The sequence below is a fragment of the Vanessa cardui genome, chromosome 16, assembly GCF_905220365.1.
Source record: "Vanessa cardui chromosome 16, ilVanCard2.1, whole genome shotgun sequence".
Lineage (NCBI taxonomy): Eukaryota > Metazoa > Arthropoda > Insecta > Lepidoptera > Nymphalidae > Vanessa > Vanessa cardui.
Genome location: NC_061138.1, coordinates 13395045 through 13421935, shown reverse-complemented (window position 1 = coordinate 13421935; position 26891 = coordinate 13395045). Strand labels below are relative to the sequence as shown.

General features: G+C 34.4%; 1 protein-coding gene across 1 annotated transcript in view; it reads right to left on the bottom strand.

Annotated features, from left to right (window-relative positions):
- LOC124536524 (low-density lipoprotein receptor-related protein 2) overlaps positions 1 to 26891 on the bottom strand; it is a 199798-nt gene that overhangs the window by 21870 nt on the left and 151037 nt on the right. The window contains exons 2-3 of the mRNA XM_047113081.1: positions 11170 to 11289; positions 5496 to 5627 (exon numbers count right to left, since the gene is read on the bottom strand). Of these exons, the coding sequence (XP_046969037.1) occupies positions 5496 to 5627; positions 11170 to 11289 (252 nt within the window). The remainder of the gene's footprint in view (positions 1 to 5495; positions 5628 to 11169; positions 11290 to 26891) is intronic.

The following is a 26891-nucleotide window of genomic DNA, read 5'->3' as shown; positions in this document are numbered from 1 at the left end:
TTATTCCCTTGGAGGTGACTAGCACATCGATAAAGAAGTGCATTTTCGACGACAGTTGTCAACCCTAGCGCAAAAAGTACAGCGTGATTCTCGCGTTATGGTAACGCATTGGTGGCTTGCATCACAAACATGAACCCGCCCGAGCGTAAGAGACGTTTCCGGATCACTGACGGCGACACTTCTATCATGGGCGATATGGAAACTGAATACTTTGTACATTTACCAGCTTTTATTTAACTTCATGTTGATAAACTGTCACATGTCCCACCGTTGGGTAAAGACCTCTCCCTTTAAGGAGAAGGTTTCATTTCTCCACGCTTCTTCAATGAAATCTTGGCCAATTGGTATGGCATTGGCAGAATTAAATCGAATATATAATTTCTTTCACTACCGACCAAGAGATTACTAAAAACACATGATAAGTCAGCGGTTTGATTTCACAAACTTGGGATTGGAATGACTTTTCCTAGACAACGTTTAAATATGTGGGTAGAACATCGTAATTCAATTATGAGTGAGATCTACAAACAATTGTGCTTACTTAGCTCACGGAATTTAAGCTAGTAATCAAAGTTCAGTTTAAATTATATTTGTTTTTGGTATTATAGATTAAAGATTTGTTTTTAAAATGACTACTTAAAATATTTCACAAACTTATCGCTTGTTTGAAAATGTATTTATCGCAGAGTAAGATATTTATTAAGCATTCACTGTAGACTTAACACTCATCTAAATGAAGTCGTCATCATTATCTGCCTATATTAGTCCACTGCTGGACATAAGTGCCCAAGGTACACGCCATATTGTAGAAACATATTACTAATATTTACGGATATGTCTTCTTTCACATACACAATGGTCCATTTAATAATTTAATCATAATATATATAAAGGCAAGCTTATCAAGTGTAGAGACTCCATATGATCAAGCTCAGTTCATTTGGGATGTTTATCTCATTACACATTCCCGTTCAAGCCTCGACGCTCTTTGTGCTGCGCTCCGAGATTAAATGCAAATTTTCACGAACACACAACATGTATTATTATTAAAATTGATAAGATAATCAGGTCAGGTAATTATTATTATATATTAGTAAATGGTATTGAAATAGTTTTTTATTTAAACCCTTGAGTATTGCTGTGTATTGTTATGAGACGACAGCTTAAACAGTTGATATTTATTTTAAGTAAGTGGTCATCAACGTCATCAACTGTAGGAAATAAAAATTACGTCGCTTGTGTAATTACTACTAGCATATGCTATAGACTTTTTAAAACTTGAAAAAAAAATACATTAATACATGTATATTAATAAAATAGAGGGAGAGATAGAGTTATTTTATTAATTTCTTAAACGCAGCAAGTGGCTAGGTAGGTGTATTACACAAAAAGTTAGACAAAGCCCGAGGGGACGTGAAATCAACTACAGCAGTAAGGCAGCTCCACACATTTACATATTTCAAGTCAAAATTCAGCGAACGTCATATTTTACGATCCAAGTCACCCGCGGGGACCGACCACGAACTCTAAAGTACTTCAATAAATACGACTACGGATTATAAAATTCACTGATTCCATTTTTGCACAATTTTTGCACATAACAAATCCACACATACAATTAAAATTTTTGTAGAAAAACAAACGTAACAAGGCATAGCTGACTTCAAATTCATACCTTCAGCTACAAGCTTATATATTATCATTTGCTTATGATACCTCATTGGTAACGAGGAAGATGCAAGGTTAGAAGATGGTGATAACAAATAATTTGCTAAACATAAAACTAATTAAAAATATTGGGATTGTTTATTATCATTTAATGTAACGACCTTGTCTCTTGTATATAGCGATCTATCATTCGTCCTTTCTTAGTATTATCGTCTAACCCAATTTAATAAACAGAACTGTTTGTGTCTTTTGGATCGTATTTTCTTTTCTCTTTTTGGTAGCAAGATTACCCATTTTCTCACCTACACACATATATGGTGTCGCTAAGGAGACCGAATATGACATTCATTAAAAATAACGAAATCAACTTAAATACCAATTCCGAAGAGTTGACAATGTGCTAACGTCAGCGCTAATTTTAGGTCAATTGTGTTATTGTATCGAAAAGTGTGAAGTCAAGAGACCGTGAGGGAAAGAATAAAATAATTGAGCCCATTAAAACTTTCGCCAGAACTCGCCGGAGAATTGAAACGGAACCAGCCGAGCATACCGATACGCTTGCAACAATGGCGATCATATAATACATCTACATACAAATACGGCGTGTCTGTACTTGGCGTATTTTAGTGATTAATCGTTGTATCGCTTGTTAGGAGCGATAACGAAACTACATACAATTATAATTTAAAAAAACGCCGTTTTATATTCAATATTTTAAAGATTATTAGATGTCTATCTTCTTCTAATCTACTTTTTGAGTGTAATAAAACTTTGGTAAGTGATCTACATAGGTTTTAGACAAAAAAACAAGGTCTTTTCTTTTGTGTTTTGTCCTTCAGTATAACTTGTATTACAAATCGCAGTGAAGCTAGGATGGAAACTTAGTACATAATAAAAACTGCCTACATAGAACTAGTAGGTAAATTCCACGGCTCAACCACCCCACATAACCTGGTACTAGAACCAGAAAGCGAATTCTGAAAAATATCTCAATTGTTCGGCTGCAGATTATGAGATTTGAATCTCGGTTCGGGCGCAATAGTTTTTGTTTATTTTGCTCGATAGATGCGCCAGCATGTTAAGCCATTGGTCCTGCATGTGAAGATTGCGTCTCATCCGATTATGACAGTGAATGACCTATACGGAGTTCGATTTTGTTTGTGCACAACTAGCTAGTCTTGTAGATTTTTCTCCGTATAATCTATGTTTCCAAGCAGCTTTCAAGCCGCTTCAGGTTTTATTTAAGTTACAAAGCTCTGCTCAAGTTTCCTTGTAGGTTATATTAATTTATGCGATTTTTTTATTGGACTTTATACCAATATAGTGTATTATACAGTAAATAATTTGCCTTTATTGATATATAATGTATATCATTGTATTACGAATGTTTTTCAGCAACAATAGGTCTATTCAAGGTCGCAATGCACTTCGTACTGTATAGTGATGTGAATTTGATGTTCGTAAAAAGTAGAAAAGAATGATCAGAATATTTCCTGTCTCCGGTTCATTATAACTTGAGAAATCAATTTCTACTCCATTATAACTTTAGTGATCGAGTTCTTGACGTATTACTTAAGAAAAACCATATTCATGTAAAAGGATTTTTCCATTGGTTTCTTGATTTTCAAGTACATTTGGCTCTGCTAAGCTGTTGCGTTAATTCTGGTAACACGCTATTACTAAGATTGATTCGACATAAGACAGCAATCCAACACTTCCGGATCTATATTATAATTCATTTCTGAACGAGATGTTTTAAGAAGAATATAGAAAGTTTCACATCCAAATTTTTAAATGAAACATAAGTTAAAAGTTCTAATAATCATAAGAGGTAGGTGGTAGACAGACTAGCAAAAGGTCATTCTGATGGTAAGTGGTCACCACCGACATCGACAATGGGAACTAATATATTACACGTGGCTGTAGTTACAGATGTTCGACACTTCGATTACGTTTCGCGACGTATTTGCACAAATCACGCATCTTCAAATCCCAGAGGACGCGGCGTTAAGCGAACTCCGGCCGAAGTAAGTTTTAATACGTCGCGTGTGACGCGGCCAACATTCGATTCCAAGTTTAGCCGTTCGCACCGCGCGGCGCTCGCTTCATTCCGCAACGACTTTCTTACGGATAACTTGGAACGAATTCTTTTGATAACACTTAGCCCATGTTTTTCCTTTTAACTTCGCAAGTATTGAAAACTGGAATTTTTCGAATGTTTTATTTCGTACTAGTTGTATCAAAATCAAAATAAACTTTATTCAAGTAAGCTTTTTAAAGCACTTTTGATTCGTCATTTAACAATTAAGTGAAGCTACCACATAAATTATTATTTTAAAATAATGCATAATTTAAATCATCGCTACATAGTAGGTATAATACAAAGTCGCTTTCTCTGTCTCTATATCCCTTTGTAAGCTTAAATCTTTAAAAATACTAATACTAGTTTTGATGCAGATACGGATTTTTTAATAGATAGAGTGATTCGAGAGAAAGGCTTTTGTATATGATATACAACATACATGGACAATATAGTAAAGAAATGCTGATAATTTTAGAAGTTTGTAATGTGATTAATGAATTGTGTAGTATATTTAGTATCAGTATTGCACCCGTGCGAATCCGGGTCGGGTCGCTAGTTAATCAATAAGATGTATTTTCGTTGTAATAACAGCTAATTTAAGCAACGTAATGATTTATAATTATTAATTTTATACCTTTAATTAACAGGCGAGTTTTCCCGCCTAAACTCATCTCTGAATTAAACAAATTAAGGTTTTGCTATGTGAACAATGATTAAATATATTAATTACAATTTATAACGAGCATTATTCGAGTCAACTTGAGTTTATCGTTAAGCGTCAATTTTAGAGATAAATTGCAAGCAAAATAATTTGTTTGAATGTTTATATTAAAGCTTTAACAGTAATTGTTTACTGTGAGCTTGTTTTTAAGAATTTTTTTACATTTATAAAGGGTAATCGCAGTGTCGCTTGAAATGATACTAAATCTGTCGCTGAAAACAATCAAGAACAACCTGTTACACGGAAAGAGATCTCGCTCGTAAGTTTTTAGTGCTTATACAACTACGATGTGTCCCCGACTTTCCTTATAAAATGAGATATTTTTATTAAATTATGTGATAGTTTCGAGTTTATTTATTTTTATTTATGTTTACGTTTATATCCATGGGCTTACCAATAAACTTAATCTCTAGAAACAACAGGTCAAATAAAAAGTATGTCATTTTTTATATAGGAAATAGCGACCGACTTCGCACGGGTAAAACATACTGATACTAATAATAATAGTGAAACATATTACAAAAGATTTTACATCACATTAGAAATTTCTAAAGTTATCAATGTTTCTTTATAGACATTCATTTATCTCGACATTGTTCATGTAATTTATGCAAAAACCTTCATCTTGAATCACTTTATCTATTAAAAAAAAAGCAGTATTAAAATCCGTTGGGTAATTATACAAAATCTAAGCATACCCTATGTATGCTAAGACAGACGCGGTAAGCAACTTTGTTTTATACTATGTAATGATGAAGTCCAATATTTGAAGTTCGTAGTGCTTATACTCATACGCCTTAGACATTACTAAAATATGTTGCTCCGTTGCCTCTTGTTTATTGCCTTTTCTCATTACCTCACTGCTCACCAACTTGAGCCCTCAAATATTTCTGTCTTTTATCATTATAGTCTCCATTTAATATGACCACCGTGACCGAAGCCGACTTCGGTTTAGAAGGTCGTAATGATGGGATACGTTTTCACACGTCAAGAGGTGTAGGAGGTATAAAGAGGTGTACTCACTGCAATCCGCCTCGTCGGTGCCGTCCACGCAGTCGACGTGCATGTCGCAGCGGTAGTGCGGCGGGATGCAGTACGTCTTGTTCCACACGTACTGACCGCACGTCAGCTGACCCGCTTCACATTCTGGAGGCGCTGCGAACGGAGGAACATGCTTCAAGTTTAGGGCAAGGTATGCGGTAACACAGACTTGTGGACGAAGATCAAAAGTCTGTTGAGAAGATAACAAAACACGCAATAACCCTAAAACGCTATTTATCTGGTTGTTTTGCTTTTAACAAACATTTTTACTTAATTTTTTTGTTTGTGGTGTACAAAGTATAATTCATTCATTCATACATACAAAGTTTTAACGTAAAAATATTGTATTTATACAAAACAAATAATACGACGATATATTTTACGGAATGAGTTGATAGTTCAAGCTTTTTTAGCACGTAAAAATAACCGTTAACATAAAAGTAAAATCATTTGTCACAGCATTTATATTGCAAACGCTGCAACTCAAACCCAGAAGTTATTTTACAGCTTCGTATTAGCTGAAAGGAGCTGCATGAGTGAGCTTAGACACGTAACGGATAAATAACGAGCTACAGCACGCTGCTCGATGAAACGTCCCCCGTTAGTCAGTGCACCAGCGAAACGACTCCGGAGTCAATAAATATTCGAAGCACAGAGAAGGGATCAATCGTACACCGTCATTAGTACAAAGGTCGGCTGTAATCAGCGTCGGCCATCAATCACGCCGGAGGGCCCTCGAGCCGCTCCGAGTGTATGTAAGGTCCTTATCAGGGCTCCAATTGAATTTACGCGAATTCTCTCGAATGATTCAAAAACGATTTATTGTTTAATCGCGCAGTGATCTGAATCATGATCATTGTTTGGATGTATCGATTCATTCGCATTCAGCGGATAACACTCGAATGGATTTAGAATAATAATTTTAGATTTTCCATCGCGTGGAAATAATATTTAACCAGGATTTTTCCAAAAATAACAAGTGCTAGTCATGTAGTTAGCGAATTGATTGCAAATGATGTGCGGCTACTCCAATCACATGAGGACTGAAAACTAATTAAGTAAAAAAGTAATTAACATTTAATTGTCGTGATTCTAATCAACAATAACAACAGCCTGTAAATTTCTCACTGTTGGCCTAAGGCCTCCTCTTCCTTTAAAGAAGGTTTAGAATATATTCCACCACGCTGTTCCAATGCGGGTGGATGACATCCACATGGGACAGAATTTCGATGAAATTAGACACATGCAAATTTCCTAATAATGTTTTCCTTCACCGTCGAGAACGAGATGAATTATAAACACAAATTGGACACATGAATATTCAGCGGTGCTTTTACCTGGGTTTGAACCCGCAATCATCAGTTAAAATGTCCTCGTTCTAACCACTGGGCCATTCCGAATCTGGTCGAGATTATGGTATTAGGGATTAACTAAAAAAATCTTCGTCTTTAACTTTTCAAAGCTAGATATATATAGTATTCGTTTAAGCTTTAAACTCGGGTGTTATTTTTCTTTGTATGTATTTTTCCGCCTTATTCAGCCATTTCGTTTAACGTCACAGAATGCGCGCGAAATATTACACGTCATTCTACTAGAGCAATAATAGTGAGGGGATTGAACGCGATGTTAGCGCTCGGCTAGTGATGCGACAGAGGTGGCGCGGCGCCGTGAGTGACGACACACATGCTGAATTCGGAATTTAGCCGATCAGGAATTTTTAACTTTGCTGTATACGTTGAGCGTTTGATTTGCTTAGAATATGTAGCCTCATTGTAATGAAAGAATTCCAACAGTAGAATTCATTTATTTATAATGTTATAATATTAATTTTTCGTAAAATATTTAATTTATTTCTGACATCGAATATTAAGGCGATTTCTAATTTGTATATTTATAATCTGCTTTTGTACATTTTGATTACGATTGCGATTTTGTATTATAATAGAATAATATTTTACTTGTAAACAAAACACAGTATAGGAAATATAAGAACAAATAAAAGTAAAATACATGGGTATGAAGCAAATTTGAAATCTGAGGAAGGATATACACTTTTTTGCCTAACATATGACCACCTAATCCACTAAAGCGCCAGCGAAGCGGCGGCAACTAGAATTGAATAAGGGAATTTGAGTTTGAGATCTCCATATAAAAGTCGGATTGAATTTATTATTTCAAAATAAAACAAAAGTATGTAACCGTTCTACAAGTGACCCGATCGCGTGAACTGTATGTACTCACGGCTATGATTGATTGCTCCCGAACAATCGCAGCTGTGTAAGTGGCTGCGACATTGAGCTGTTGCATCGTACAGCTCACCACATACCAACCCTTCATTTAGGTCCTTATCACGTAGGGCATACGGTTTAAATTCCACGGACCCCGACGTGTACACCGATGCAGTGCACCCGCAATTCTCTTTTATTGTGCCCAAATTACGGCCGTGATATATTGGAGAGCACTGAATGAAACTGCGATGTTTTCATTCAATTCGTCTCATCGCTTTTTAAAAAAATATTGCATTCGAGTTTTCACGTTGACAATAGTGTTCGATGATTTAATTCGTTTACATTTTTTAATTATATTTTTATACATCGACGTGACGTTGGGCGGAATAATTTGTGCCCACATGAATTTTAACTATTGGTCGCCCACGTCTTCGTTCGCGTTTTAGCGTGTTGGTTGTCACGTGTTCAAGTTTGCTTCATACCAAATTTCATCAAATTCGGTTCAGCGCTTTGGACATACAGACAGAGTAACTTTGACATTTATAATATTAATATAGATTAATTTCTTTACATATAGTTTCAATAAATGTTGATGAGAGTTCAGACCAATTCGCACTGATAATTAAGATCGATTTTTTAGCCGATTTTCCGTTTCGAAATTTACGAAATATTCAAATGAAATGTTTGACAATATTGTCGTTGATAGTATTTTTCCCGATTACAATATTCAATGATACAAACAGATTGGGAATTCTAGATTCTCAACCTGTTTGACCAACTGTCGGTCTGGCACGATTTTAGCATGAGGTATCAAATTGCTGAGATTTCTGAAAATATAATTTACATAATACTCCAAAAAGTTGCACGTCACGCGGTATGAATGCCTCCCCCAATAGTAATAGCCTAAATACGCTACATCAATATATCTGTAGCGTTACCCTGTAATTAGGCTGTCACCAAAAGCTCATATATTCAGGCATTAAGCCGTAACGTATCTTTTGAATAATGGAATATTATTATTCGCATTCCGAACTCAATTTCGAGCCAATAAAATGGCAGACAAATTGATACTTCGTTCGTTATATTAATGATCTAATTAACGCAAAACGAAGTTTGTTCAGCGTAATGACTAATTTATATATCTTACCTCAGTAATCATTATACATTCAATACACAGTTTTTTCACTCAATGCAAAGGTTTAGTGACAAAAAAATTAAAATAAAAATATTCCAAAATTGATAGTTACGCACATGAAATCACAAGACAGCGCGAGTACTTTTTTTTTAATAACGTCAGCAAAGCTCAGAAAAAAGAAATTTTAATCAGGTAATTCATTACCCATGATTACCAAAATATGAGACATGATCCTACTGGGGCTACTGCCCTGGAGCCTTCAAAAGTAAAGTCAAGTTATAATAATATGTTCTTGATTATTATTTTAAAAGTTTCTGATACAAAGGGTTTCTATTTATTGACAAACCTGTCTTACGGGAGTACACATTTCAAGTTAATATGTAAAATAATAATCCCAGGTCCCAGGGCCTCCCTCTGACTTCGCCTACTCACTCATCCTTGAAATTGTAGCCCAGCAATACAAAGTATTTCTATAGCGATAGAAAATTTAATTAGTAGGTGATAAAAGCACACGACCAAGTATTTATAAAGCAAAATGACAAGATTTTTATTTTAAACGACTCCAATTGCTTTCCAAGCAATTCAAATATTTGGCGTATTTCATTAAAGTGCAAGGATTTTCTTTTCATTTAATTTTAATTGAAAAGTCTTTTAAAAGTTATTTTAAATCAGACGTCAATGTAAGTCCACGTGTATTTCAGTTGTGAAGCGTTTTCAGGCTACAAATTAAATGGGAAGTTAAAAAGGTGAGTGCATTTAAAGCAGCGAGAAAGTGATGCAAATGAGGAGTCAAATATAAATACACGTTAATTTATTCAGCGTAATTAGCATCCGAAAAGATTTCCCGTGTAAATACGTGGACGCGTAAACACCTCGCGGCCGAACAAAGGGGATGTGTCATCTCTTCTTAAGTAGAAAAATGAAGAGGAATTTAATAAATGCAGTTTTTATACCATGTCAGAATTTACTCCGAAACATGTGGATTTTTGCATGTTATTTTCTTTTACAATAAATTATAAATATGTATGTAGTAAAAACTTATGATTTTATAAAAGATTATGTAGATGATTCTATATACGATTCAACGCCTCTCTAGGTAACTCTTAAACTTTTGTTATCCTCTTTAATTTTACTTTCAATATTCATCATATTGAAAGTAAAATTGAAGATAGTATGATTATTACATGTTGTTTTTTATTTAATTGAAATGATTAACTAAAGACCGAATCAGTAACTAACATTAACGACAACAACAACAACAACAACAGCCTGTAAATTCCTACTGCTGGGCTAAAGGCCTCCTCTCTCTCTTTGAGAAGAAAGTTTGGAACATATTCCACCACGCTGTTCCAATGCGGGTTGGTGGAATACACATGTGGCAGAATTTCTATGAAATTTGTCACATGCAGGTTTCCTCACGATGTTTTCCTTCACCGCTGAGCACGAGATGAATTATAAAGACAAATTAAGCACATGAATCAGCGGTGCTTGCCTGGGTTTGAACCCGCAATCATCCGTTAAGATGCACGAAGATCTAACCACTGGGCCATCTCGAGTCCTACTAACCTAACATTAAACTAACATTAAACTTATCCTTACATAAAGTTCAATAAAGTATTACATGTATATAAAACCTGCTCACGTCCTCACCTTTGTGTGGTCTTTGTTCATACCTTGTTTTGTTTCGTCTTGTAATATAAACAAAGATCGACGTCGATAAGATTTATATAATTGATGAGTGAGATAGGTGAAGATAAGGACGGGAGGCAGTTTCGCGATCAAACAGAATATAAAACCGTGCCAATAATCAATATGAGACGTATCCATGAAACTAGTCACAGTAATGGCCCTTTTCAATTACTAATGAGCTTTATGCCCGTAATAAAAGTATCGTTGCTTATATATCTTATGTAATAAAATATACTTTATAAAACAGAGATCTTAGAGACAGACAAAGCATTAAGTCTTGAGTGTCGAGGTTCGAAAAGTAGCCTTATCATGGTCAAATTTTTTTTATAACAATGTCATATTGCAAAATGCAATGTTAATTCATACGATAACCTTGTATATGATTTTCTTACAGTAACTTGCTTTAATATCTGATTCATAAGTGTTTATTTTCCTTCCTCTACTGGAAGAACGGTCTCCAATAACATCTATTATTCTATTGTTGGTTCTCTTCTTTTCATATATATATTTGTACGATGCTGTGTTACTTAAAATTGGATTATATCTGTCTTTAGAATAGTAAGTGAGAGGGAGACAAGAATATACAATAAAGGCAGATACTCACGACATGACTGAAATTCATCTTCTCCTTTCTCGCAGTCTCGCTGATAGTTGCACACCATTAGGGCGGGTATGCACTTGCCCTCCGGGCAACGGAACATGCCGGTGGGACATATTGTGTCGCCTGAAAAAAAATAATAGTAAATTTGATTACAGATAGAATGGTTGCAAGTGTTTTTAAGTTCTTTCATTTTTTTTTCATTCGTCTACTAAACGGCAGATGTTAAACATCCAAATTGGCAGGCAGAAAAAGACTTGCACAAAGAAAAAATGTGCTTATCTGTACCCGTGCCTTAATTCAGAACCACACGACCTTACAACGAAACCACGTCAGTCGATAGTCCCAAAAGTCAATGCAGACAACATCACACATACATGCTGTGGTCAGTCAAGCGAACAGTACAGGAGAACATGCGTCTCAAATATCTTATCAAACGTGTTATCATTACGACGGTAATTAAATTAATCTACTAAGGTTGGAAATTGGTTATGTTAGCTATTAGCTATTTTTGTTTTTCTTATTGTTTTTATTTTTTGGGTATTACATATTTTTCTATTTCTTATATATGTATATGCTGTATTATTATATAATTAGATATGGGATCGTAGAATATAGCTCAAGCTCCTGTTAATAACTTGAAATTGTAACCGGTAGCTGGTACCCGTAAGACAGGCTTGCCTAGTGCGGGACCATGTTTTGCGATTATGTTAACTTTTCATATCAATAAATTTTTTTTTTTTAGCTGTTCAGTCAGTCCCAATGATACAATACAAATAATGTGCAATTTATTTAGTTTATTTTGATTTTTTTGTAAGGGTAATTAATTACATATTTATATTTATTCTATTCTATTCTACATATTAGCTGTAAAAAGGATAGTCCAGCCATATGGTGGAAAAACTCACGTCAATCGATAAAATGTTCTGAACATGTAGATACTATTACAATATGATCTACCCAAAAGAACGGAGTAGAAACTCAATAGTTACTCTACTCATTTGAAATACAAAGACTTATGCAATAACAATTGACCTGTTCTGACAATTATTGAAGAACTCAATACTTTTTCTCCTCTATATATTTTGGAAGATAATTAATGACATCTTATAATATTTATGTACAACTGTACATACATTTATAAATAGGCTAAGTTTAAACATATACAACTTTTCTCTAAAGTAAATATATGTGCGCGAAAATAAATAAAGGGTAAAGTTGGATAGCAATTCGCTTTCAATCACAAACCTTTAAGTTCAATATGAGAAATCTAGACCAACTAAATTGGAAATATCTTTTCTCAAAGAGCCTTTAAGGTGAAATGTGGTGTTTCAACCTGCAGGTCGTGTACGTATGTTATTAGTTTAAAAGCGAATTTAATTATAAGTTCAAAGGTATCCCAATATATTTCCTCCCACTTTATTTTAATTAAATTCGAAAGGTAAAAGGAGTTAATTGCGTTTTTTCCGATGAAACCTCTAGTCTTATATTCCGTTTACATTTTCTTAAGGGAAAACAAGCCTTAGATGAGTACATCTAAGGTTTTAAAGCAATTTGCTAATAGCTCTGCTATATTATGCACTACAAACCGTTCTTGATTAATATATCTTTATTGTTAGTTTTCTTTATTGTCTGAGCGAACGGTCAAATAGGATTGCCATATTACACCAAACGATAATACTTGGAGTGGTTGTGTTATGTCTTTGTGGTGGTGTTGGTGTGGGGTGGCGACTACCATGTGGACTACCAATAAAAAAAAATCGTTTTATCGTGTTTGTCTCAACGATGATCAATTGTATGCGAAACAAACAAATACTGTATCAGATTTCTCATAGTTAGTTCTCTCCTAATCATGATTGATTGATACCAATAAATCCAATTATATTAACATTACGGTAACGCAAATATAAACAACAAAACATTTACATATCAATGTCAGTTATAACCGGTTTTTACCAGTTCTCCTCAAAAATTTGTGGATTCCAAAATCATATTTATGTTTTTCCTATTTTAACGATTTGAAGACTAGACTTCGGTAATTTAACGCAATATTGTGCGTCTATTTCTATCTAGATAGCGTAAAGAATAAAATTGTAGTTTGTAATTTCCCACGGCTGGGATCTTTCGTGGAGAGCGATTGGAGCTTATTCCACCATGTAGCTTCAATAAAACTTGCTACAATCGTTATAAAAATATGCAATCTCATGAAAGTTCCCAAAGCCGATCCTCGATATCAGAAACAGTTTCTGAACTATATTGGTGATGCACTAAATCCTATATTTCACGGTCTGAATAGAGCCGGCCGAGATGAGCTCCCGATATAAGGCGCTCTTATCTTGAATATCATTTTAATAAATATTTAGGAGATGCTTGAGGTCAGCTGAAACGGATTTTGCGCAACTTCATAATATTGCGTAGGTTATGAGATACGCCATATTTTCTATTACAGCTTTTATTGTTGCTTTATAAAACCAAATATTATTTCATTTAAATAAAACTAGTTATAACGGATTTGAATCGCGTTTATTAATTATTTTTGGCATCCCGACGTTTCGAGCACTTTACACGTGACCACGAATGCTGTAACTGTAACTAGTTTTATTTAAATGTGTAATAATCGCGAAAATTTAAGACAACATTATTATTTCATTTAAACAGTAACCTACTTTAAAATTATCCCAGTATATATTTACTAATAACTCAGCTACATATATTGTGCACGCAGCACGACTAACTGTCCTTGATTCCTATGTTTTTTTTAATACATTTTGTTTTAATACATTCAATTACAAGCTTTACACTAAACTAGTTATATCAACGTTTCTATAGGATTTATATGAGAATATCATTCATTATTATTCAAGCTTTCAACCAATGATTTCCTCAATTCGATATCAAATATTGTTTATTTGGCTTTTGTCCTCTTGTGGTTGAAAGGGCTATATATGATTATTACATAACATATATGTATGAAATAATTTAATCACTATCAATGGAGAGTTCAGTTTATTATTATAATGTTATGATTAATATAGATCCACCTTCCTTTATTAACGTATGGTTGTGTAAATCAACGCATACGTAATATTATTTCAAAGTAGTTTGAAGTTCCATTACACATATAATAATAAATATTGGACATCACATACATTACTCTGATGCTAATTTAAGTAGCTAAAGCAATAGTATTATGGAAAATCAGAAGTAACGATGGCAAACACAGAGACTCAAGACAACATAGAAAGCTAACGAACTTTTTCTCATCGACTTGGCCGGAAATCGAACCCGGGACCTCGAAGTGGACCATGAGAACTGGCGTATACACTACTCGACCGCGGAGGTCACCCAAAATTAAAAGATATATAATTATAAGTTTTTATTATTGAGAATGAAATAGAATTTTAGTTTATATAAAAATACTAATTTTTGGCGCCAGATGTCGTTTTACGGATGAATTCACATATTGAAATCTCAAACAGCGTATTGAATATAAATGTTATCAAAATCGATATAGAAATAAAACAAACATTATTTAAATTCAGAAGCCTCTCTCAATTTATTTTAAATGACAATTTTCCAAGAATTCGGGCAACGCCATGTTAATATATTGTCATCGAGGTAGAATTTCATTGAATTTAAATTATACTAGCGACCGGCCCCGGATTCGCACGGGTGAAATATGACACCACAGTAGAAATTTCTAAAATTATAAGTGTTTCTTTACGAATTTGTTCATGTATTATGTTTACAAACCATCATCTCGAATCCCTCTATCTGTTAAAAAAAAACACAATCCGTTGCGTAGTATTAAAGATTTAAGTATACAAAGGGATAAAAAGTGACTTTGTTTTATACAATGTAATGATCGCATAAATATAGTTTCAAGTTATGAGTAGAAATACCTTTTCAAGTAAGGATTAAGTATAAAAATATGAAGTAAAAGTTTTAAAATACAATAACGCTGTAGTGTTAAGAAAAGTATGCGGTTTTGTAACTACGATACTGTTTTCAGTTTGAACTGAACACAGGAAAGATTTTACTGAGCTCTGTCGCCATCGGAGCGCGTTATTTGGAAGACATCTGCGTGTAGTTTGCGAAATGATTCAAATATACTTTCAACTAATATAAATATTTGAACGCTTTTGCCATTTTACTCGAGATAATGGCCAAATACTTTGTAGCAAGTACTTACATCAAATCTCTTTGAAAACGGCAATACATATTTTTAACGTAAATGATTGACAAAGCTAGCGTTAGTATTTGAGCTCTGTCGCCATCGGAGCGCGTTATTTGGAAGACATCTGCGTGTAGTTTGCGAAATGATTCAAATATACTTTCAACTAATATAAATATTTGAACGCTTTTGCCATTTTACTCGAGATAATGGCCAAATACTTTGTAGCAAGTACTTACATCAAATCTCTTTGAAAACGGCAATACATATTTTTAACGTAAATGATTGACAAAGCTAGCGTTAGTATTTGAGCTCTGTCGCCATCGGAGCGCGTTATTTGGAAGACATCTGCGTGTAGTTTGCGAAATGATTCAAATATACTTTCAACTAATATAAATATTTGAACGCTTTTGCCATTTTACTCGAGATAATGGCCAAATACTTTGTAGCAAGTACTTACATCAAATCTCTTTGAAAACGGCAATACATATTTTTAACCTAAATGATTGACAAAGCTAGCGTTAGTATTTTTTTATTTACATGCAGAATAGGAATATAAAGTTAATTGATTAGATGATTTCAAAACATCATAATTTCTTAGTTTCCTATCGGATCTAATCTGTAGAATCTACATTCCGAACAGAAGCTGAATCATACATAACAGTCTTCTTGAATAAATACTTTTTCATATGATTCATTACTAAATACATATGTTGTTAGTATATATGTATATTTAATTTGATTGAGAATACATAGATCTTGCTAATGTAAAGTATGGACACTACATTTGTGACGTATATTTCTGCAATAAAAGAAATGTATTTGACAATAATTTTATTACCAACGATAAAAACAATATCAAAACGTTGGTCTCGTACAATAAAAAATATAATCACTTAAAGGCCAAAAAATATTCCGTAACCTAATTCCATAGCATTAAGACGATTCGTCTTTTATGAGGGAAGTCGTGAAATTTTATTATTGCCTATTGTTTCTCGTTTAGCGTAGACTGCCGGAGGACGCCGGGAGGTCGATTACATCTAGTAATATTGAATACGAAACGTATTCTCTATCAGGTAAGGCAGGTAAGGCAGGTAAGGCAGGTAAGTTATCCTTGCATTAAGCCTGTTTCACGAGAACATTACCAAGTAAAAGCCTGAGGTTTTAATCCAAATTGCAGACAATTTTGACGGGAAACGTTCCGTTTAATTTGTGTTTACAATTCATCTCGTGCTCCCGTGTTTATTGGAAGATGAAATATCGCGAGAAGAGATGACATCTGCATGAAATGCGTGAAATTCTGTCACATGCGTATTTACAAAACCCGGATTGGAGTTGCGTAGTTGCGTAGCGTAATCATTAATTCAAAGCCTTACCTTGTTTGTCTAATTTGATATTATAGATTAAAACTATTTAGAGTTCAAAAATCATAATTATAGATCAAACAACAACAACACCAGCCTGTAAATTTCCCACTGCTAGTCTAAGCCTCTCTCTTTCAGAAGAAAGTTTGGAACATATACCACGCTGTTCCAAGTCAAGTTGATGGAAAACACATGTGGCAGATTTTTTATGAAACTAGACAAGTGCAGGTTCCCTCACGATGTTTCCCTTCACCGAGCCTAAGGTGAATTATAAACATAAATTAATCACTTGAATATTCAGTTGTGTTTGCCTGGGTTTGAAGCCGCAATCATCGGTTAAGATGCACGCGTTCAAACCACTGGGCCATCGGCTCAATTATAGATCAGGTTGCTTTTAATCTTAACTACGATATGATAAAGATACACACTACAGAGTAATTGTATGCAAATATATCGTATGCGTGAATAATTTAAGCGATTTCTAAATTGATACATAGTCAGTGGACAGCGGAGTTCGTTCACAGTTTAAACTTAGTTTAGCAAACTTGCTGCTTCAAAGATAACCTGTTTAAATAAGTATTTGCAGAAGTTTGGATTGAAGAGAAATCATGAGGAATAACTGTTTCGATTTAAAATTAAGTATTAAATCTGACTTCGTAGTATATACGCATGTATATAGTTACTTTGCTTAGGATTATCGTTTGGTTACACAATGGAAAACGTTTTATTTTATAATCTGTACGTACTATATTTCGTCACGTGGTATTCAATAACGATATTTCAAAGCATTTGCAAAAGTTGTATCTTTTAGTACCACTGTAACAATAATAAAAGCTTTATTATTGTTACAGTGGTAATAATTATCAATTTTTTAATTCGTCAATAAATGATTATTAGTGACAGGACGTTTGACGTTTCGTAAAACTGGGGATTCGCATTCGCTTTTGTTATTAGTTGAGTGACTAAATACATTGCACTTCGGAAAAATTAGGGGAAAACTGGATTTTTGGAACCTTCCTTTTGTAGTTCTAAACAAAATCCCACAAGTGCCCATTGATCCATGTGCCGCAGTACCTAACAAAAAAGGTGTGTAGATTTTCACCAAGCTCAGCAAGTGTCTGTTTGAAGAGTAGCTTTTTTTCAATCTATGTATTTGTGATTTTAACGTCAGGGTTCAGTTAGTTTGAAAATATGAACAAAATTTTATATTTTTTATTTTGTATCGGTTTGTGTATTCTTTAACAAAGACTTCTATAATTCGTCCATAAACATGGTTACCGAGCTAAGGACATAAAGCTCGTTATCCCGTAATAAGGTCGACTTCTCTGCGAGATATCTCCTCATTTGATTCCATTGTTGTTATACGATTCCGACCTTTATAGCCAGTTTATGGTCTCGTTACGAGAAAAATATGCAGACAGTTATTTTATCTCGGTACAGAAGATTATTTTTATTGAAGAAATAAATTGTTAAATTGAATCTTTATTAAAAAGATTCAAGAAATATCCACTACTTGAAACTAGTAGTAGTAGTAGAAGTACCGTGGTGGAACTGATAAAACATATATCTAAGCTAATGTAGTCTGTCCGTCCCATAATCACAGCATATGTGAAATAGTGAGCTTATAACAATACAAACTAAACCCAAGGGATTTGAAGAACTTTTTGTGCGGAAGTACGACCCGAACTTTATACCAGCCAAGGTCGGGTCGTTTATATCAATATATTATTATTAAAACCCCTTTTTATGTAACATGGGGCAAGTCTTTAAGGATCCTTTCCTATTTTAAATCAGACTATGTTCTATGTTTATCTCATAAGTGGGCAAGAATGTTAGATATAAATGCAATAAGATATAACTAATGAAGATGCGTTTATGATAGTAGAGATTCGTCGCTCGCGACTTGGCAGACGTATCTCAAAGCTGGTTTGTCCGTCAGTAGTAAATTTTTAGTCAATTTATAGAATACTGTTTGTTTTAACATGACAAAGTATTAAATACAAATTCACTCAGTATATAAAACACCTCAAATTATAACGTTGACGTTTAAAAAATACATCAATTTTTTACAGTACAAAATTACGCTCTGAGTTAGGATAACATTACGGCCTCAATAATCAATAATAAGCGCCTCTCGATTCATAGATATCTAGTAAAGAGAATTCAAGGAGGTCCAATCTGAACTCTTTTTTAATACTTTCCGGGAAGTCATATGTGTCAACTCCACCTGATGATAAGTGGAAGTGGAGAGCAAACGCGAAGACGACCGTTACAATCAGTAAGAATGTGCTGCACATGTCTTCGCCATGCCGGCCCGCAAGATGCCTCTTCACGCCTCGTTTGAAGGCACCCAGGTTATAAGAGGAAGGGAACACGTGTGGTAGAGATCTTATAATTTTTTGGCGGTGCAACAAAGGAAAGAGTAGCCAAGTGTCGTAAGCAATGGAATCGAAGTCATAGTCAGCCAGCACGCGTAGGTTAGTGAAGGAAAGAGGTATATCATATTACATAATGATATTAGTCAATCTCTTATAACGAGATCGAGCAGTAAATTAATTAAGATTGATCGTAGGTTGCAAAAACAATGATTGTTGAAACTATGCGTTAGTATCAAGAAACTATTTACGTAAAACAGATGGATGTGGCATCTGCGAGACATTATTTTCAGTTAATCCTCCATTATCGTAACTAATGGCCGCTGATAAGTATCTCTACAACGATCGGCGATTCTAATTATCGCTTCAAGGGATCCGTTCACGGGTAACTGTTTCCTTAAAACGTATTTCACGTATTCAACTTTCACATATTCAAGATAATTATTTAATTAAAAAAAAGCTCATAATCGTCCCACTTGTAGGCAGTTGTTTTAGGAATATATAAGCATTTTCTTTCATAACAATAACATATATGATAACTGGTGTATATATATTTTTAATGACATAGGTGGCAAACGAGCAGGAGGCTCACCTTATGGAAAGTGACTACCACCGCCCATAGACATCTCCATGGGCAACACCTGGGGGCTTACAGGTGCGTTGCCGGCCTTTAAGAAAGGAGTACGCTCTTTTCTTGATGGTTCCACTGTCGTATCGGTTCGGAAAAACCGCCAGCGAAAGCTGGTTCCACAAAGTAGTTGTGCGAGGCAGAAAATGTCTAAGAAATTGCGCTGTTGTGGATTTTCGGACATCAAGGTCTGTTTTTTCCAATCAGGAGGCATAGATATAAATAAATAATCTTGAAATTAAATCATTATAATGATTGTTGGTAGAAAACTTCAATATAATTTATCGCGTTCAGAATGAATTCGCGTAAAAAAACTGTACCTACTTTAAATGTCGAAAAAGTTGTCGGAGAAAGTTTTGAAGTAAATTTAAAGTAGATTAAAGGGGATTATTATTGTATTAAAAATGTATATCAATCAAATATTATTTGTAGTTTATAATATAGCATTAGTAAAAAGTACTCTTTCTCTCTGTCTTTCTTTCTTGAGCAAACCGCTGAATTGAATTTGATGAAATTTGGAATAAAACAAATTTGTACTTCAAGGGAGGACGTAGACTACTTTTTTGCCGAACACATTATAACCATACGTTTAAAACGCGAGCGACATCTAGTATTTTATAATTCAATTGAAAAGGCCCTTATATACTTACAATTTGATTTTAAAGCTGAATCAAGAATCTGAGGTTTCGCCCAATGTCTAAACAAAGAGCTTACTTGAAAAATGTACTTCCAAGGTAATTACCGTGACGAGTAAATTACATTAAACTGTTTACTTTTACACTTAAAACTTATACGGGCGTTTAATTTGAGAAAAATAACTTCGGTGTCAAGTTTCTATTATTACGTTAATTGGTAGAATGTCGCCAGGGAACGTGTAAGCGTAGTTCTCTATGATTCCAAGAAGAAACCTGGGGTCTGTACTCCGGGGCATACTGAGGTTTGTTTTTATTTCGTCTTATTTTTTTTACATTAAGAACGTATTGTGTAAGACTTTTCTTTACTGGCCAAATTATTTAATTGTATTATTTATCATTTCTACATTAAGTATGCTTTGTCACTGATGATAATTTTGAATACATAGTATTTTTTTCTACTGTTTAGAGACAGATCGAAAGAATTTTGTTTGATCTGTCTTTAAACAAAACTTTTGACAAATTCATCATTAGATCCGTTCAAAATTTAAAGGGGACAGTAAAAGTTGTGCCAATTTATAACTGAGTAATAAATTGATTACCTACTCTTTTTTAAGTCAAGAATAATTTAGGTGTCAAATAACCAAGATGAACGTTATATTGCTTTTTTTCCTCTACCTTTAAAGAAAGTCCTTTACATGTCTTCACTATTACGTTATATCCCTTTATGTTTCGCAATAATGTATTAATCTAAAATCAAATTATGTTCAATTACCGTAATTCAACAGAGGATTTGCCTATAAATATCAGAGCTCCCAAGACGTCCGCCGCGTCTCCGGCCGCAGACTGGCGCGGTGCCAAGTGGTCGCCATCTTTCGGAAGCCATTGCTACTTCCGGTACACACTGTTCCACGGATATGAATAATATGCTCGTTTGAACATCTGTGTCGATGTTTTATTGATGGCGATAATTAATCCGAGACAACTGTTTGTAATCGTGTTACGTCTGGTTTTAATTGAACCTGCAGTTTTAATTAGAGCCAAGATGACGCTGAGGTACACATGTATTTAGACCAGATATAACAGGTTCAATATCGATGTCACCGAACTTTCGTGTAATTTATTTGTGTATATAATTCGCCGTCAAGTTTTCGGTCGTTGATATGTCTAGAAGAAATTCTTCAACGTTTGGTGCATCACATTACATTAATATCCTGTAAATATCCCACTGTTGGGCTAAAGCCTCCTCTCCCATCGAGGAGAAGGAAAACTTGCAGTGGATTGGTCGAATAAATTACCTTACCAAATCATTTCCTCAACTAAAGGCAGTTTACAATATAATTACACGTAAGCACATTACGAATTCATAGTAATCCTGCGTCACGTGCGCCCTCTGTTTGTGCTCATCCAGCTCATCATTGCGTAACGGCGCAATTCCAGTTTGATTAACAATTTAACTACTAACGTCCATCGTATCGCACAATGACTATTTATTTACTTACACCTGTTATGTGGTAAGCAACATGTAACTATTGGAAGGGAAATGTACACATACATTGTTATGAAACGATTTCCAGCTCGAAAAGAAGAAGAGTTTGAACCTAATAACTTTGATTATGATTTGCTGTATCAGCTCAAACCTCATCGCTTTGTAGTGTACTAGTTTCCACTCGCGGCCTTAATTATGCAAGGTGATAAATGTAATGATGATCGGTTAAATAGTTATGGCATAAAAGCGTAAAAACCAAACAAAATAACGCTAACATGTATAGTTGGGATTAAAAAATAGAGAGATTTTTAGAAACCAAACGCGGTAGGGAATTGCAAAACTAATTTACTAAAAAAATAGGATCACAGCGCCCGCGGGTTTTTTTGTATTATGAATATAGAGTGTTAGTTACCGAAATACCGAACGAGAGCTTTGATTTTCAATATAAAGAAAACACACGATAACCGCCGGGCACGATAGTGGGTAGAAGTGCCTCCCATTACTTATTACGGCCCGTAGCATTCTTCGTATTGATCTATGAATATTTGAAAGATCAGCGATTCAGAGTAATTACAGGGGAAAATAATAAAAGAAGATCCTATACAAACAAGAAACCAATACAGATGGATAAACATACTTTATTCCAGTTGAGACAAAGAGCCGGCAACAACTTCAGTAGTTTTTCTTTTCCGAATAAATGGATATGTCTATTCACTACACCAAAACCGCCATCAAAATAATCGCAGAATTCAATGATCATTTTAATCCAGCGTCAAGCCAATCGAGTCTCCCAGAAGTGTATCCAGTTTTTAACTTTGGTATTATTTTGGGACTCATATTTGGATTGTAAAGATCGATTTTTCTATCCTAGACTTGAATGGCTATTCTAACAGATGCTAAAAATAATAATCCTGCAAGCAAACTGAGTTACAAAACAAAAGAATTTAAATAGTATTTCAAAATAGAGGAAACGGCTTATATTTTTCTAAATTAACCGTTCAAAGCAATATGTCCGCCGGCGTGAGAGAAAATCGTGAAACAATCTAGTAGACAGCAAAATAAATTGTCCCCGCGACTCCTGGGGATTGTTTTTAAATTTCGTTACTCTCAGGCTCAGCCTCACATGATGAAGTGAGATAATGGTATGTGACTCAGATAAGTGTGACAGGGACACAGAACACCAGGACCCTTTCGGATATTTTGATGCGAGTCTAATTCGAGTTACAGAAGTTAGGGATGTGGAGTTGAGTGACGACGTGTGGACTTGATTGAATTTTTATCGGTACGAGCCACCGCGCGATTTTTTACATCACCAATGCGCCACCGACCTCGTGAGCTGGGATGATATGACAACTATGCCTGTAGTTACACTGCTACAGTCAACCTTTAAGCAACCTTTTACCTATTAAAATTACCTTCTAAAACAAAAGGAAAAATTCAAAGCTCGTAAAACACTAAAAAGATATTTAAAAACCCATTTGTCAGTATCACGTGTTACAGGGTTCTCCAGAGATCGATATTTTGGTTTCAGTATCGATGCTCGAATATAAACACACCCCGGAGACCTCATCTATTTGTGTAAATGTGACAAGAGCTGTATCTCGCGTAAGTAGTTTTAACAATTCAATAGAAGTCTCTATTAAGCATTACACGTAGTAAAACATATTTTTTTAATTTTTACAACATTTTCAACCAATCAAGACAATCAAATTAAAATTATCTCCAATGAAATGAAGTTGAGAGCATTTAAAATGTCATTTTACAATTAATTAAAGTCTTAGCTCCCACGGGTATGGATGTAGGTTGTATCGAAAAGAGATAGATAGTATAGCCAATGTAGTCATTTTTATTTTTTAACTGTGACATCAACTTTGTAAAACTGTATTTTGATTGCCACCAAAAACCAATCTTGGCAGGAGTTTTGTATATCAACCTTCTGCATTGCAGTACCGACCTAAGCAATCAGCACTTCTTTTATTTTTGATAATTCCATGATTTTTGGGCAAATGTAATTCAGACAAGGGACATAACTTAGATTTGACGCAAGCTGTTTTAGTGCACTGTGTGTATGAAATCGTAAAATTTGGTCTCAAAAATCTATATGAATAAATAAAATTGGTAGTAGCATTTTTTGATATTCATATGGTCAACAACTGTCACAGAAACATTTTTAAAAATTTTAGTCTATCCGTATGTCTGTTAGTTCCAGCTAATCCTGTAAAGAGCTGGCCTCATTTTGTGCCAGGACCTTCACTGGCAGGTAATCTAGCAGTAATTGAGGGTACTTTTGTTCTAGAAAATCAATTTATGTTTCGCGCAATGACCCACGAAATTGTCAAAAAATCTATTCCATTTCCAGGGGGAATGAATATATTTCGCCATAACGGGCAACACGTACAGCCCTTATATTCCTCAATCGAATGGCTATGTAAAATTGATAATGGGCCATCATTTACAGGAATCCATCTATTCACAAGATTTGAGGCTATAACTCGATAACCCTCGCCATATTCTAGGAAGGGCCCTGAAAACGTCCCATAAAAAGTATTTAAATCACCTCCATACATCTTAACTACACTTAATGTAAGGCTTTGATCACATGCACGATAATTCTTGTTACTTTTATAGTAATATTAATAATTCCATATTTTCCAAGGTCACACTAACCTCTGAGAGTTACGAAGTTTTCTACGGGCGTTTTTCTACGAACCTTCACTTTCTTTCTCACGATTAATTTATACAATTGTGTTTACAGTTAAAACACTTCAATTTGTGATTGTTTATAAATGATAAAACATTTCTAAATATACACGAAGCAGCCCGCCTTTTGTAATAACTGGTGATAGAATATATTTTTCCTTTGTTTTGGTATCTAAACATTCAAATTTCAAAACAAAAATATATGAACGAAAATTGAATATGTATGTGGAATGAAGTATAGTATATTATTATTCGGAGAGAGCGTATTTGTGTGTAGTGTATTGTTTATTACTATCGATCCACTAGTAACAAATATTACCCAGAATGTATGTAAACATAAAAGTATTATAAACTATGTGTAAGATTACTGGTCTTCTCGCCAATTAGACTAAAATTATTAGACGTGTTTCGTTTTGGATTTAACCGTAATGTGGACGAAGCTTAAAGTGACTGTGTTTGACGGCAGTGTGAAATATAACCGAATCTGCTTCCGTATTGTAATGCAAAGAAACGAATAAAAAATTTATTATATCCTTCGCATATATGGCATTTTCGTGTTTATTTCGTTATTTTGTACGAGAGGTGCTCTTATGTCTCTATATTTTTATATTTCGATATATTTCTGAATAACACGTGATAGATATGAAAGCCGAGATTGCTTATTGGTTAGAGCACGTTCAAATCCGGACAAGTACAACCAAGTTTATACTCAGTGATCTTGGAAAAGCTTTGGAATCAGCTCGTTGAAGGAAAGGAGGCCTTAGCTGAGGAGGTAGACGTCTGCAGGCTTTTACAAATTATGAATTAATAGATTATTCAAGGCAGACAGAACTCGTATTCGCCGCCGCAGGTAAAATGAGCGCTAATTTAAAATTAACTCTCTATTGTGACGTAGAATACCTCGCGCAACGCTCTTTCAATTTATGCAACAAAAAAAATATCACTAGATCCCGTACTTTATCAAATTTGCAAATACTTAGTCATTCGAGACATATTCTCGTAAAAGAAATATAGTAAAAATTCTTCAAAGAATTTTGCACTTTGCAGTAAAAACGAAAGTTTTATTAACTGGTCCGCGAAAGAGGAAAATGTAAGAGGTTTTCCTTCATTCATTTATTCATTCAGTTTTTATGTTCAAAGAATAAAAAGGACGACCTATCATTACGTCGAATGTTATCATTCAAACTTAATAGATTGGTTTCCGCATCAAAAACTCCAAAGTTTTACAATATAATATCAAAATATTCAAGTAGCCTTTATTATAAGAGCCACTAGGAACAAGAGTAACTACTGAGTTTCTCGCCGGTTCTTCTCGGTAGAATCGATTTTCCGAACCGGTTACAGCTTCACTAAATTCTTAAATAACAATTCAAAAGTGCTCGTAAAAGCCCACTTGATTGATGATTTTGAACTGTGAGGGTAAGCTAAATTTTAAGTTAAAAGTGTAGATCAAGAATTAGATAGATTCTACTGAGAAAAATCGGCAATACACACAGTTATAAAGTACTAATCAATAAGACATTTTAATTCTTCATGAAAACCAACGAATACTAACTAACTCCTCGGTTTTGATCATTTACACATAACCTTGTGTCATGTAAAACAAAAAAGGCGACGATCATTTATTTAATGAACAATGGAATTATTTTTTCAACACACAGACAGGGTTCGTTAGTTTTGCTATGTATAGCCAGTGTATCAACTATCAACTAGAGGTGACTTGTCAACTTTTCGACAAGCTCGTTCGGCGCCCGCGAGGCCCTTCTGTCATGCCCTATTTACTTTCGTCAACTATTTATAATCCCACGTTTGCCCATACGAATGTTTCTCGTGCGGAAAATCCGAGTTGGGTCAACAAACAATACAATTTCTCGGTCAAATGATTTGAGGATAGCTTCGAACATGTAATAGCCATATCATTATAATTTTATATCCAAATAAATGAACATTAAAAAATATTTTGAATATATTTATTTTAAAGTACTGTATATTTTGGAATAGAGTAGCTAATAAATATTGTGATTTTTTTGGCTGCAAATTAACGTATATCATCAGAAATAGGTATTATTTTAGTCAAATAATTCAAAAACTTGGGCAGCGCTTCTAATTGGAGGCCTGTGAAACTATGAACCGAATATATTGTGTGAATGCACTTCAACACCTTTCGTTTTGTTGAGAAGCTTTGAAACCTATTCCACTACACCGCCCGATGCGGATTGCTGCGTCGCAGATATTCATCAGCACATGCAGGTGTCCTCACGATATTTTTTCACCGGCGAACGCGAGATGAAATAAAAGCCCAAATACAGTACCATGATCAAACCTCCTCTTTTTATTTCACATGCATTGAACAAGTTACAAATATC